The 15,394-nt window shown below is 48.8% G+C and overlaps 1 protein-coding gene across 1 annotated transcript in view; it reads right to left on the minus strand.

The window, feature by feature from the left end:
- TOP2B (DNA topoisomerase II beta) overlaps nt 1–15,394 on the minus strand; it is a 222,270-nt gene that overhangs the window by 147,779 nt on the left and 59,097 nt on the right. Inside the window, exon 4 of the mRNA XM_063922226.1 lies at nt 13,027–13,090. Coding sequence (XP_063778296.1) covers nt 13,027–13,090 — 64 coding nt within the window. The remainder of the gene's footprint in view (nt 1–13,026; nt 13,091–15,394) is intronic.

A 15,394-nucleotide genomic window follows, 5' to 3' on the forward strand; every position in this document is an offset into this window, starting at 1 on the left:
ATCACGCATATATAGTAATGCATCCTTCAAATGCTCTATAGTTAACAGTATATTGTCCCTATCCAGGGTATCAATATTTTCAGTCAGGGAATCCGACCACGCGACGCCAGCACTGCACATCCAGGCTGAAGCGATTGCTGGTCGCAGTATAACACCAGTATGTGTGTATATACTTTTAAGAATATTTTCCAGCCTTCTATCTGCTGGTTCTTTGAGGGTGGCCGTATCAGGAGACGGTAACGCTACTTGTTTAGATAAACGTGTGAGCGCCTTATCTACCCTAGGGGGTGTTTCCCAACGTGTCCTAACCTCTAACGGGAAAGGATATAGTGCCAATAATTTTTTAGAAATTAGCAGTTTTTTGTCGGGGGAAACCCACGCTTTATCACACACCTCATTTAACTCATCTGACTCAGGGAAAACTATTGGTAGTTATTTCACACCCCACATAATACCCTTCTTTGTGGTACTTGTAGTGTCAGAAATGTTCAATGCTTCCTTCATTGCCGTGATCATGTAACGTGTGGCCCTACTGGACATTACGTTTGTCTCCTCACCGTCGACACTAGACTCAGTGTCTGGGTCTGTGTCGACCCACTGAGGTAACGGGCGTTTTAGGGCCCCTGACGGTGTCTGAGACGCCTGGACAGGCACTAATTGATTTGCCGGCTGTCTCATGTCATCAACCGTTCTTTGCAAAGTGCTGACATTATCACTTAATTCTTTAAATACGATCATCCAGTCAGGTGTCGACTCCCTAGGGGGTGACATCACTAACCCAGGCAATTGCTCCGCCTCCACATCATTTTCCTCCTCATACATGTCGACACACACGTACCGACACACAGCACACACACCGGGAATGCTCTGATAGAGGACAGGACCCCACAAGCCCTTTGGAGAGACAGAGGGAGAGTCTGCCAGCACACACCAAGCGCTATATATATATATATACAGGGATAACCTTATATAAGTGTTATTCCCTTATAGCTGCTGTTTACATAGTTTTTAGCTGCCAATAGTGCCCCCCCTTCTCTTTTTTACCCTGATTCAGTAGCAAGTCTGCAGGGGAGAGTCAGGGAGCCGTCCTTCCAGCGGAGCTGTGAGGGAAAATGGCGCTTGTGTGCTGAGGAGATAAGGACGTCGTGAAGGGGCAGATCCTATCTCCCGCTTTTTCTGTAAAAAATGGCAGGGGTTAAAATACATCCATATAGCCCCAGAGCTATATGTGATGTATTCTTTAGCCAATCTAAGGTATATCATGTTATATTGCGTCTCAGGGCGCTCCCCCCCCAGCGCCCTGCACCCTCAGTGACCGGAGTGTGAAGTGTGCTGAGAGCAATGGCGCACAGCTGCGGTGCTGTGCGCTACCTTAGTCTAAAGACAGGATCGTCTTCTGCCGCCGATTTCACCGGACCTCTTCGCTCTTCTGGCTCTGTAAGGGGGCCGGCGGCGCGGCTCCGGGACCCATCCAGGCTGAAGCTGTGATCGTCCCTCTGGAGCTAATGTCCAGTAGCCTAAGAAACCCGATCCACTCTGCACGCAGGTGAGTCCGTTTCTTCTCCCCTTAGTCCCACGATGCAGTGAGCCTGTTGCCAGCAGGACTCACTGAAAATAAAAAACCTAAAATATACTTTTATTCTAAGCAGCTCAGGAGAGCCACCTAGCCTGCACCCTTCTCGTTCGGGCACAAAAATCTAACTGAGGCTTGGAGGAGGGTCATAGGGGGAGGAGCCAGTGCACACCACCTGATCCTAAAGCTTTTATTCTTGTGCCCTGTCTCCTGCGGAGCCGCTATTCCCCATGGTCCTTACGGAGTCCCAGCATACACTAGGACGTCAGAGAAATGTCATTTAAAAAAAATTAATCTCCTGTAAATCATTTGCTCACTGCAGAGTTCTAAACTGCCTCTGGAAGCAACGTCACCACAAGAACAGTTTGTCATGAGCTTCATGGATAAAATAAGAATTTACTCACCGGTAATTCTATTTCTCGTAGTCCGTAGTGGATGCTGGGTACTCCGTAAGGACCATGGGGAATAGACGGGCTCCGCAGGAGACTGGGCACTCTTAAAAGAAAGATTAGGTACTATATCTGGTGTGCACTGGCTCCTCACTCTATGCCCCTCCTCCAGACCTCAGTTAGGGAAACTGTGCCCGGAAGAGCTGACATTACTAGGAAAGGATTTGGAATCCAGGGTAAGACTCATACCAGCCACACCAATCACACCGTACAACTCATGAGAACTATACCCAGTTAACAGTATGAACAACAACTGAGCCTCATTCAACAGATGGCTCATAACAATAACCCTTTAGTTAAGCAATAACTATATACATATATTGCAGAGTCTCCGCACTTGGGACGGGCTCCTAGCATCCACTACGGACTACGAGAAATAGAATTACCGGTGAGTAAATTCTTATTTTCTCTGACGTCCTAGTGGATGCTGGGTACTCCGTAAGGACCATGGGGATTATACCAAAGCTCCCAAACGGGCGGGAGAGTGCGGATGACTGCAGCACCGAATGAGCAAACTCAAGGTCCTCCTCAGCCAGGGTATCAAACTTGTAGAATTTTGCAAAAGTGTTTGAACCCGACCAAGTAGCCGCTCGGCAGAGTTGTAAAGCCGAGACCCCTTTGGGCAGCCGCCCAAGAAGAGCCCACCTTCCTCGTGGAATGGGCCTTTACTGATTTAGGATGCGGCAGTCCAGCCGCAGAATGTGCAATCTGAATCGTGCTACAGATCCAGCGAGCAATAGTCTGCTTTGAAGACTGGTACACCCACGGTGTCACTAGGGCGTCCACAGCTATCGCCTGAGGGTCCCTTGACCTGGCGCAATATCTTTTTAGCTTTTTGTTGAGGCGAGACGCCATCAAGTCCACCTGTGGCCGTTCCCAACGATTTACAATCAGCTTGAAGACTTCTGGATGAAGTCCCCACTCTCCCGGGTGGAGGTCGTGCCTGCTGAGGAAGTCTGCTTCCCAGTTGTCCACTCCCGGAATGAACACTGCTGACAGTGCTAGCACGTGATTCTCCGCCCATCGAAGAATCCTTGTGGCTTCTGCCATTGCCATCCTGCTTCTTGTGCCGCCCTGGCGGTTTACATGGGCTACCGCCGTGATGTTGTCTGACTGAATCAGCACCGGTTGGTTTTGAAGCAGGGGTTCTGCTTGACTCAGGGCGTTGTAAATGGTCCTTAGTTCCAGAATATTTATGTGTAGGGAAGTCTCCTGACTTGACCACTGTCCTTGGAAGTTCCTTCCCTGAGTGACTGCCCCCCAACCTCGGAGGCTTGCATCCGTGGTCACCAGGACCCAGTCCTGTATGCCGAATCTGCGTCCCTCGAGAAGATGAGCACTCTGCAGCCACCACAGCAAAGACACCCTGGCCCTCGGGGACAGGGTGATCAGCCGATGCATCTGAAGATGCGATCCGGACCACTTGTCCAACAGATCCCACCCAAAGATCCTTGCATGGAACCTGCCGAAGGGAATTGCTTCGTATGAAGCCACCATCTTTCCCAGGACTCGCGTGCAGTGATGCACCGACACCTGTTTTTGGTTTCAGGAGGTCCCTGACCAGAGTCACGAGCTCCCGAGCCTTCTCCTCCGGGAGAAACACCTTCTTCTGGCCTGTATCCAGAATCATGCCCAGGAAGGGCAGACGCGTCGTAGGAATCAGTTGCGACTTTGGGATATTCAGAATCCAGCCGTGCTGTTGTAGCACTTCCCGAGATAGTGCTACGCTGACTAACAGCTGCTCCTTAGACCTCGCCTTTATAAGGAGATCGTCCAAGTACGGGATAATTATAACTCCCTTCTTCTGAAGGAGTATCATCATCTCGGCCATTACCTTGGTAAATACCCTCGGTGCCGTGGACAGACCAAACGGCAACGTCTGGAATTGGTAATGACAGTCCTGTACCACAAACCTGAGGTACTCCTGGTGAGGTGGGTAAATGGGGACATGCAGGTAAGCATCCTTGATGTCCAGGGACACCATAAAATCCCCCTCTTCCAGGCTTGCAATAACTGCCCTGAACGATTCCATTTTGAACTTGAACTTCCGCACATAAGTGTTCAAGGATTTTAAATTTAGAATGGGTCTCACCGAACCGTCTGGTTTCGGTACCACAAACATTGTGGAATAGTAACCCCGTCCCTGTTGAAGGAGGGGAACCTTGATTATCACCTGCTGAAGGTACAGCTTGTGAATAGCCGCCAGTACTACCTCCCTTTCCCCGGGAGCAGCTGGCAATGCTGATTTGAGGTAACGGCGAGGGGGAGTCGCCTCGAACGCCAGCTTGTATCGCTGAGATACCACTTGTAGCACCCAGGGATCCACCTGTGAGCGAACCCACTGGTCGCTGAAGTGCCGGAGACGCGCCCCCACCGCACCTGGCTCCACTTGTGGAGCCCCAGCGTCATGTGGTGGACTTAGTGGAAGCAGGGGAGGATTTTTGTTCCTGGGAACTGGCTGTCTGGTGCAGCTTTTTTCCTCTACCCCTGCCTCTGGGCAGAAAGGATGCGCCTCTGACCCGCTTGCCTTTCTGAGGCCGAAAGGACTGTACTTGATAATACGGTGCTTTCTTAGGCTGTGAGGGAACCTGAGGTAAAAAAGTTGACTTCCCAGCTGTTGCTGTGGACACGAGGTCCGAGAGACCGTCCCCAAACAATTCCTCACCCTTATAAGGCAAAACCTCCATGTGCCTTTTAGAATCAGCATCACCTGTCCACTGCCGAGTCCATAATACTCTCCTGGCAGAAATGGACATTGCATTAATTCTAGATGCCAGCCGGCAAATGTCCCTCTGTGCATCCCTCATATATAAGACAACGTCCTTTATATGCTCTATGGTTAGCAAAACAGTATCCCTGTCGAGGGAATCAATGTTGTCTGACAGGGTATCAGACCATGCTGCTGCAGCACTACACATCCAGGCTGAAGCAATTGCAGGTCTCAGTATAGTACCTGAGTGTGTATATACAGACTCCAGGATAGCCTCCTGCTTTCTATCTGCAGGCTCCTTTAGGGCGGCCGTATTCTGAGACGGCAGTGCCACCCTTTTAGATAAGCGTGTGAGCGCCTTGTCCACCCTAGGGGATGTCTCCCAACGTAACCTATCCGTTGGCGGGAAAGGGTACGCCATCAGTAACCTCTTAGAAATAACTAGTTTCTTATCAGGGGAACACCACGCTTCTTCACACAAATCATTTAACTCATCAGATGGGGGAAAAGTCACTGGCTGCTTTTTCTCCCCAAACATAATACCCTTTTTAGTGGTAACCGGGTTAATGTCAGAAATGTGCAACACATTTTTCATTGCCGTAATCATGCATCGGATGGCCCTTGTGGACTGTACATTAGTCTCATCCTCGTCTACACTGGAGTCAGACTCCGTGTCGACATCTGTGTCTGCCATCTGAGGTAGCGGGCATTTTTGAGCCCCTGATGACCTCTGAGACGCCTGGGCAGGCGCGGGCTGAGATGCCGGCTGTCCCAAAGCTGTTACGTCATCGAACCTTTTATGTAAGGAGTTGACACGATCGGTTAATACCTTCCACATATCCATCCACTCCGGTGTCGGCCCCGCAGGGGGCGACATCACACTTATCGGCTCCTGCTCCGCCTCCACGTAAGCCTCCTCAAACATGTCGACACAGCCGTACCGACACACCGCACACACACAGGGAATGCTCTGACTGAGGACAGGACCCCACAAAGTCCTTTGGGGAGACAGACAGAGTATGCCAGCACACACACCACAGCGCTATATAACAGAGGGATTTACACTAACAAAGAGTGAATTTACCCCAATAGCTGCTTATATCACCTTTTGCGCCTAAAATTTATGTGCCCCCCTCTCTTTTTTATCCTTTTAGTAGTGTCTACTGCAGGAAAGAGCCTGGGGAGCGTCCTTCCAGCGGAGCTGTGAAGAGAAAATGGCGCAGGTGTGCTGAGGGAGATAGCCCCTCCGCGGCGGGCTTCTCCCGCTTTTTTAATACTGTTAATGGCGGGGGATTAGGCACATAATAAGAATTTACTTACCGATAATTCTATTTCTCATAGTCCGTAGTGGATGCTGGGGACTCCGAAAGGACCATGGGGAATAGCGGCTCCGCAGGAGACTGGGCACATCTAAAGAAAGCTTTAGGACTATCTGGTGTGCACTGGCTCCTCCCCCTATGACCCTCCTCCAAGCCTCAGTTAGGATACTGTGCCCGGACGAGCGTACACAATAAGGAAGGATCTTGAATCCCGGGTAAGACTCTTACCAGCCACACCAATCACACCGTACAACTTGTGATCTGAACCTAGTTAACAGCATGATAACAGAAGGAGCCTCTGAAAAGATGGCTCACAACAACAAAAAACCCGATTTTTGTAACAATAACTATGTACAAGTAATGCAGACAATCCGCACTTGGGATGGGCGCCCAGCATCCACTACGGACTATGAGAAATAGAATTATCGGTAAGTAAATTCTTATTTTCTCTAACGTCCTAGTGGATGCTGGGGACTCCGAAAGGACCATGGGGATTATACCAAAGCTCCCAAACGGGCGGGAGAGTGCGGATGACTCTGCAGCACCGAATGAGAGAACTCCAGGTCCTCCTCAGCCAGGGTATCAAATTTGTAGAATTTAGCCAACGTGTTTGCCCCTGACCAAGTAGCAGCTCGGCAAAGTTGTAAAGCCGAGACCCCTCGGGCAGCCGCCCAAGATGAGCCCACTTTCCGTGTGGAATGGGCTTTTACAGATTTTGGCTGTGGCAGGCCTGCCACAGAATGTGCAAGCTGAATTGTACTACAAATCCAACGAGCAATCGTCTGCTTAGAAGCAGGAGCACCCAGCTTGTTGGGTGCATACAGGATAAACAGCGAGTCAGATTTTCTGACTCCAGCCGTCCTGGAAACATATCTTCAGGGCCCTGACTACGTCCAGCAACTTGGAATCCTCCAAGTCCCTAGTAGCCGCAGGCACCACAAATAGGCCGGTTCAGGTGAAACGCTGAAACCACCTTAGGGAGAAACTGAGGACGAGTCCTCAATCTCGCCCTGTCCGAATGGAACATCAGATAAGGGCTTTTTCAGGATAAAGCCGCCAATTCTGACACGCGCCTGGCTCAGGCCAGGGCCAACAGCATGACCACTTTCCATGTGAGATATTGTAACTCCACAGATTTAAGTGGTTCAAACCAATGTGACTTTTGGAACCCAAAACTACATTGAGATCCCAAAGTGCCACTGGAGGCACAAAAGGAGGCTGTATATGCAGTACTCCTTTTACAAACGTCTGAACTTCAGGGACTGAAGCTAGTTCTTTTTGGAAGAAAATTGACAGGGCCGAAATTTGAACCTTAATGGACCCCAATTTCAGGCCCATAGACACTCCTGTTTGCAGGAAATGTAGGAATCGACCCAGTTGAATTTCCACCGTCGGGCCTTATTGGCCTCGCACCACGCAACATATTTTCGCCAATTGCGGTGATAATGTTTTTGCGGTTACATCCTTCCTGGCTTTGATCAGGATAGGGATGACTTCATCCGGAATGCCCCTTTTCCTTCAGGATCCGGCGTTCAACCGCCATGCCGTCAAACGCAGCCGCGGTAAGTCTTGGAACAGACAGGGTCCTTGCTGGAGCAGGTCCCTTCTTAGAGGTAGAGGCCACGGATCCTCCGTGAGCATCTCTTGAAGTTCCGGTTACCAAGTCCTTCTTGGCCAATCCGGAGCCACGAATATAGTGCTTACTCCTCACCATCTTATCAATCTCAGTACCTTGGGTATGAGAGGCAGAGGAGGGAACACGTACCCTGACTGGTACACCCACGGTGTTACCAGAGCGTCTACAGCTATTGCCTGGGGGTCCCTGGACCTGGCGCAATACCTGTCGATTTTTTCCCAACGGTTTATAATCATGTGGAAGACTTCTGGGTGAAGTCCCCACTCTCCCGGGTGGAGGTCGTGCTGAGGAAGTCTGCTTCCCAGTTGTCCACTCCCGGAATGAATACTGCTGACAGTGCTATCCCATGATTTTCCGCCCAGCGAAGAATCCTTGCAGCTTCTGCCATTTCCCTCCTGCTTCTTGTGCCACCCTGTCTGTTTACGTGGGTGACTGCCGTGATGTTGTCCGACTGGATCAACACCGGCTGACCTTAAAGCAGAGGTCTTGCTAAGCTTAGAGCATTGTAAATGTCCCTTAGCTTCAGGATATTTATGTGAAGTGATGTCTCCAGGCTTGACCATAAGTCCTGGATATTCCTTCCCTGTGTGACTGCTCCCCAGCCTCGCAGGCTGGCATCCGTGGTTACCAGGACCCAGTCCTGAATGCCGAATCTGCGGCCCTCTAGAAGATGAGCACTCTGCAACCACCACAGGAGGGACACCCTTGTCCTTGGTGACAGGGTTATCCGCTGATGCATCTGAAGATGCGACCCGGACCATTTGTCCAGCAGGTCCCACTGGAAAGTTCTTGCGTGGAATCTGCCGAATGGGATTGCTTCGTAGGAAGCCACCATTTTACCCAGAACCCTTGTGCATTGATGCACTGAGACTTGGCTCGGATTTAGGAGGTTCCTGACTAGCTCGGATAACTCCCTGGCTTTCTCCTCCGGGAGAAACACCTTTTTCTGGACTGTGTCCAGGATCATCCCTAGGAACAAAAAAGACAAGTCGTCGGAACCAGCTGCGATTTTGGAATATTGAGAATCCAACCGTGCTGCAACAACACTACCTGAGATAGTGCTACACCGACCTCCAACTGTTCCCTGGATCTTACCCTTATCAGGGAATTGTCCAAGTAAGGGATAACTAAAATTCCCTTCCTTTGAAGGAATATCATCATTTCGGCCATTACCTTGGTAAAGACCCGGGGTGCCGTGGACCATCCATATGGCAGCGTCTGAAACTGATAGTGACAGTTCTGTACCATAAACCTGAGGTACCCTTGGTGAGAAGGGTAAATTTTGACATGAAGGTAAGCATCCTTGATGTCCCGAGACATCATGTAGTCCCCTTCTTCCAGGTTCGCAATCACTGCTCTGAGTGACTCAATCTTGAATTTGAACCTCTGTATGTAAGTGTTCAAAGATTTTAGATTTAGAATCGGTCTCACCGAGCCGTCCGGCTTCGGTACCACAACAGTGTGGAATAATACCCCGTTCCCTGTTGCAGGAGGGGTATATTGATTATCACCTGCTGGGAATACAGCTTGTGAATGGCTTCCAAAACTGTCTCCCTGTCAGAAGGAGACATCGGTAAAGCCGACTTTAGGAAACGGCGAGGGGGAGACGTCTCGAATTCTAATTTGTACCCCTGAGATATCACCTGAAGGATCCAGGGGTCTACTTGCGAGTGAGCCCACTGCGCGCTGAAATTCATTGAGACGGGCCCCCCCCACCGTGCCTGATTCTGCTTGTAAAGCCCCAGCGTATACTGAGGGCTTGGTAGAGGCGGGAGAGGGTTTCTGTTCCTGGGAACTGGCTGATTTCTGCAGCCTTTTTCCTCTCCCTCTGTCACGGGGCAGAAATGAGGAACCTTTTGCCCGCTTATCCACGAAAAGACTGCGCCTGATAATACGGCGTCTTCTCATGTTGAGAGGCGACCTGGGGTACAAACGTGGATTTCCCAGCTGTTGCCGTGGCCACCAGGTCTGAAAGACCGACCCCAAATAACCCCTCCCCTTAATAAGGCAATACTTCCAAATGCCGTTTGGAATACGCCTCACCTGACCACTGACGTGTCCATAACCCTCTACTGGTAGAAATGGACAACGCACTTAGACTTGATGCCAGTCGGCAAATATTCCGCTGTGCATCACGCATATATAGAAATGCATCTTTCAAATGCTCTATAGGCAAAAATATACTGTCCCTATCTAGGGTATCAATATTTTCAGTCAGGGAATCCGACCACGCCAACCCAGCACTGCACATCCAGGCTGAGGCGATTGCTGGTCGCAGTATAACACCAGTATGTGTGTAAATACATTTTAGGATACCCTCCTGCTTTCTATCAGCAGGATCCTTAAGGGCGGCCATCTCAGGAGAGGATAGAGCCCTTACAAGCGTGTGAGCGCTTTATCCACCCTAGGGGGTGTTTCCCAACGCACCCTAACCTCTGGCGGGAAAGGATATAATGCCAATAACATTTTAGAAATTGTTATCGGGGGAAACCCACGCATCATCACACACCTCATTTAATTTCTCAGATTTAGGAAAACTACAGGTAGTTTTTCCTCACCGAACATAATACCCCTTTTTTTTTTGGTGGTACTCGTATTATCAGAAATGTGTAAAACATTTTTCATTGCCTCAATCATGTAATGTGTGGCCCTACTGGAAGTCACATTTGTCTCTTCACCGTCGACACTGGAGTCAGTATCCGTGTCGGCGTCTATATCTGCCATCTGAGGTAACGGGCGCTTTATAGCCCCTGACGGCCTATGAGACGTCTGGACAGGCACAAGCTGAGTAGCCGGCTGTCTCATGTCAACCACTGTCTTTTATACAGAGCTGACACTGTCACGTAATTTCTTCCAACAGTTCATCCACTCAGGTGTCGACCTCCTAGGGGGTGACATCACTATTACAGGCAATCTACTCCGTCTCCACATCATTTTTCTCCTCATACATGTCGACACAAAAGTACCGACATACAGCACACACACACAGGGAATGCTCTGATAGAGGACAGGACCCCACTAGCCCTTTGGGGAGACAGAGGGAGAGTTTGCCAGCACACACCAGAGCGCTATATATATACAGGGATAACCTTATAAGTGTTTTTCCCCTTATAGCTGCTGTATAGTTAATACTGCGCCTAATTTGTGCCCCCCTCTCTTTTTTAACCCTTTCTGTAGTGTAGTGACTGCAGGGGAGAGCCAGGGAGCTTCCCTCCAACGGAGCTGAGGGAAAATGGCGCCAGTGTGCTGAGGAGATAAGGCCGCCGATAAGGGGGCGGAGCCTATCTCCCGTTTTTTTATGTATTTTGGCAGGGGTTAAATGCATCCATATAGCCCAGGAGCTATATGTGATGCATTTTTTGCCATCCAAGGTGTTTATTATTGCGTCTCAGGGCGCCCCCCCCCAGCGCCCTGCACCCTCAGTGACCGGAGTGTGAAGTGTGCTGAGAGCAATGGCGCACAGCTGCAGTGCTGTGCGCTACCTTGTTGAAGACAGGACGTCTTCTGCCGCCGATTTTCCGGACCTCTTCTGCCTTCTGGCTCTGTAAGGGAGCCGGCGGCGCGGCTCTGGGACCCATCCAAGCTGGGCCTGTGATCGTCCCTCTGGAGCTAATGTCCAGTAACCTAAGAAGCCCAATCCACTCTGCATGCAGGTGAGTTCGCTTCTTCTCCCCTTAGTCCCTCGATGCAGTGAGCCTGTTGCCAGCAGGTCTCACTGAAAATAAAAAACCTAAACTAAAACTTTCACTAAGAAGCTCAGGAGAGCCCCTAGTGTGCACCCTTCTCGTTCGGGCACAGAGATCTAACTGAGGCTTGGAGGAGGGTCATAGGGGGAGGAGCCAGTGCACACCAGATAGTCCTAAAGCTTTCTTTAGATGTGCCCAGTCTCCTGCGGAGCCGCTATTCCCCGTGGTCCTTTCGGAGTCCCCAGCATCCACTAGGACGTTAGAGAAATACAGTTTATAAACTGTATTATGTGCAGTTTTGACAAAGGTATACTTATTGCAGCCCAGGGCGCCCCCCCCCCCAGCACCCTGCACCCAACAGTGACCGGAGCGTGTGGTGTGCTGTGGGAGCAATGGCGCACAGCTGCAGTGCTGTGCGCTACCTTAATGAAGACCGGAGTCTTCAGCCGCCATTTTTCTTCTGGTTCTTCCGTCTTCTGGCTCTGCAAGGGGGACGGCGGCGCGGCTCCGGGAACGGACGATCGAAGTCGGGCCCTGTGTTCGATCCCTCTGGAGCTAATGGTGTCCAGTAGCCTTAGAAACACAAGCTAGCTGCAAGCAGGTAGGTTTGCTTCTCTCCCCTCAGTCCCTCGTAGCAGTGAGTCTGTTGCCAGCAGATCTCACTGAAAATAAAAAACCTAAGAAATACTTTCTTTTCTAGTAAGCTCAGGAGAGCCCACTAGGTGCATCCAGCTCTGGCCGGGCACAGATTCTAACTGAGGTCTGGAGGAGGGGCATAGAGGGAGGAGCCAGTGCACACCAGATATAGTACCTAATCTTTCTTTTAAGAGTGCCCAGTCTCCTGCGGAGCCCGTCTATTCCCCATGGCCCTTACGGAGTACCCAGCATCCACTAGGACGTCAGAGAAATAAAATATAACAATTTTATTTCTTTTTTTCTCTCATTTAACTGTATGGTGCGCTTCAGGTAGGACTAGGTGCAACCTAGGGTAAAGTCCATGGGAGTAATTCAGATCTAAACGCTGCTGTGCGTTTTCGCACAGCGGGCGATAAGGTCCAAACTACGCATGTGTATGCACCGAAATGCGCAGGCGCATCGGAAAGCTACAACAGACATCGCCGGTCAGTGATGGTGCGAAGGATCCATTTGCACAGGTGCACGCAAGTTGATTGACAGGTAGAGGCTGTTTGTGGATGACAACTGACTGTTTATAGGGACTTTCCATAATAACGCAGGCGTGTCCAAGTGTTTTCAGGGAGGGTGTCTGACATCAGCAGGTTTCAATTGCACTGGAAGAGTAAGTCCTGGGCTGCGCAGAGACTGCACAAACTGATTTTTTGCAGCTGCGCTAACACATATGTACGCACACTTACACAGCAAAAACACACTCCCCCTGTAGGCGGCGACTATCAGATCGTAGGACAACAAAAACGCAGACCAGCAATCAGATCTGAATTACCCCCCACGTGCAAGAGCTGTGAAAATTCACAACCACATAAGGATATTTTGCAGAACAGTTTAGAAAATTTTTCATATACTGGTGGGAAGAACACAAGGGAAAAAAATGTTGCATCAGGAAGATCCATCAAGGCTGTACAAAGTGAGAAATACAATTAGCCGCAATATGAAATCTGAAGATGTTTTTGTACTTACGGATCAACAGAAATTTTAATGCAACTCATGTTTTTATCCCTTTGCTTATTGTCAGCTGCATTGACTGAAAGATTAAAAAGAAAATAAGTTTAACACCAACAAAGAAATTGAACACACAGTAATATTTTTTAACAGCTGATGTATTATCTCATATTATAGTAATACGGCTGTAAAACGACCTATATGTTCTAAAGCTATAGTATGTTGGGTCAACAATTCAAGGATGCAAAAAACTTAAATTGTCAAATTAAAGGCACTATACATAGAAACATATTGGCTTGCGTCTAGCACATGGCAATGTCCATACTACTGTAGGTAGGGCTTTGTGATATCCCTTTGTACATAACTTAGGGATCTGTTCAATAACATACTGACCATCCACTGTCTAGGCTCAAATGTTAGGGGTCAGCATGAATTTTATTTAATCAGAAACATTGGTTAACTGGCTGTCAGGACTTGTTCAGATCTAGCCTTGAGGTAGCCTTATGAGAAAAACGTTTCCTGAAAACCAGTACTAAAATCTGAACTATGTTTAACATACACATTCTGCTGTGCCATGCATTATTCAGCAATTAGGAGTTCCTTTGCGGGGAGGGGGGGGGGAGTTACGATTGCAGTGCCTTTAATAGCTCGTAGTTACGAAGCCCTGGAGCAGACATCCTTGCCCCATGTGGATCGCGCCATTAACTGTTCTTCTACAGGGAATACAGAATTATTATTATTTTTAAAGAACTAAAGGATTAAATTGTTAATTTAATCAGATGTATAAATATAATCCCATCCTCCTTTCATCTTGAATACTTTTTCCAGGCTCTGCAAGAACCTCATCAATTGAAAACTTAATGAACACATGCTAGCGACAGAGGTGAAATTGCTCCATCTTTTCCCATTTCTCCAATGCCAACCTTGCTCCTCTCTCACAGCAATGCCAGACCCTGAGCTGCTGTGATTTCACTGAGGAGCACTAAGTAACCTCTGTTGTACTATTATGTGTAAGCATCTATTACACAGCCCAAATAAAGCATAACCTTTTCTTTAGCTAAAAAAGACCGATTGAGCCTCTATATTAACCACTGGCAAGCTATATTTGGCAGTCACATGAAGGACACCATCTTCAAGGTACTAGCAGCTGTCAGGGATAGTGGAACTTTAGAAAAGCATGTGGATGCAACGGAGACCTAGCAAAACACTAAACACTGATTGCGCAAATAATAATGATGTGAAGAAATTGTCAGCTAATGGTTTTCAATTAGAACAGAGCTGGCCAAACCAGTCCTCGAGATCTACCAACAGTTCACATTTTCCAGACCACCTAGCTGGTGCACAGGTGTAGTCATTACTAATTAAGATGTGCTGCATTCATTCCTAACTGACAATTCTACAGATCTCCAGAAGGCCTAGAAAACATGAACCGTTGGTAGATCTCGAGGACCGGTTTGGCCAGCCCTGAATTAGAATGACACCTGCTGCAAGTTACAGCACCATAAGACGAGGGAAACTGCACATTAAATCATTTGAACATGTAAAAATAATCGTTATGGTAGACTTACCGTCGATAACTCTATTTCTCCTAAGTCCACAGAATAACATTAGGGATTTAAGGTAGCGACAGCAGATTGCCACCAAAAGATAAAGCTTTCAGCCTCCCACAATGCAACGGGCCCGTCCCTATATCCCCGCCTCCTGGCTCAGGCAAATCAGCTGTTTTCCAAAGCTCAAGGCAGGAGCATAAAAGAGAGTCCTAATCAGGCGAAAAGAATACACATGCACACCCTTCTGTACAAGAAGGAAGAGGTTAGCGAGTGAAAGGATCCTCAAATCAGGTGCTCCAGGGTGGGATCCCTGTGGACGTAGGAGAAAATAGGATTTTAATTACCTACCGGTAAATCCTTTACTCGCAGTCCGTAGAGGATACTGGGGTCCACATTAGTACCATAGGGTATAGATGGGTCCACTTAAGAATCAATAGTGTGCACTGGCTCCTCCTATGCCCCACCTACCAGACTCAGTCTAGAAACTGTGCCCGAGGAGAAGGACATATCCTGAGGAAGGATATTACAGAACAGTGGCGAGATTCGGACAAGCACAAACAAACAATAGGAAAGCCATGCTAACCAAAACTGAACAGGAAAAGCAACAGCTGAACCAACATTATTACTTAACGAAGTAACAGGGCAGGAAACACGAAGCACTGGGCGGGAGCCCAGTATCCTCTACGGACTACGAGAAAAGGATTTACCGGTAGGTAATTAAAATCCTATTTTCTCTTACGTCCTAAAGGACACTGGGGTCCACATTAGTACCATGAGGATGTACCAAAGCTCCCGAACCGGGTGGGAGAGTGCAGAGGTTCCTGCAGAACCGATTG

Source organism: Pseudophryne corroboree, chromosome 5 (assembly GCF_028390025.1).
Source record: "Pseudophryne corroboree isolate aPseCor3 chromosome 5, aPseCor3.hap2, whole genome shotgun sequence".
In the NCBI taxonomy this organism is placed as follows: domain Eukaryota; kingdom Metazoa; phylum Chordata; class Amphibia; order Anura; family Myobatrachidae; genus Pseudophryne; species Pseudophryne corroboree.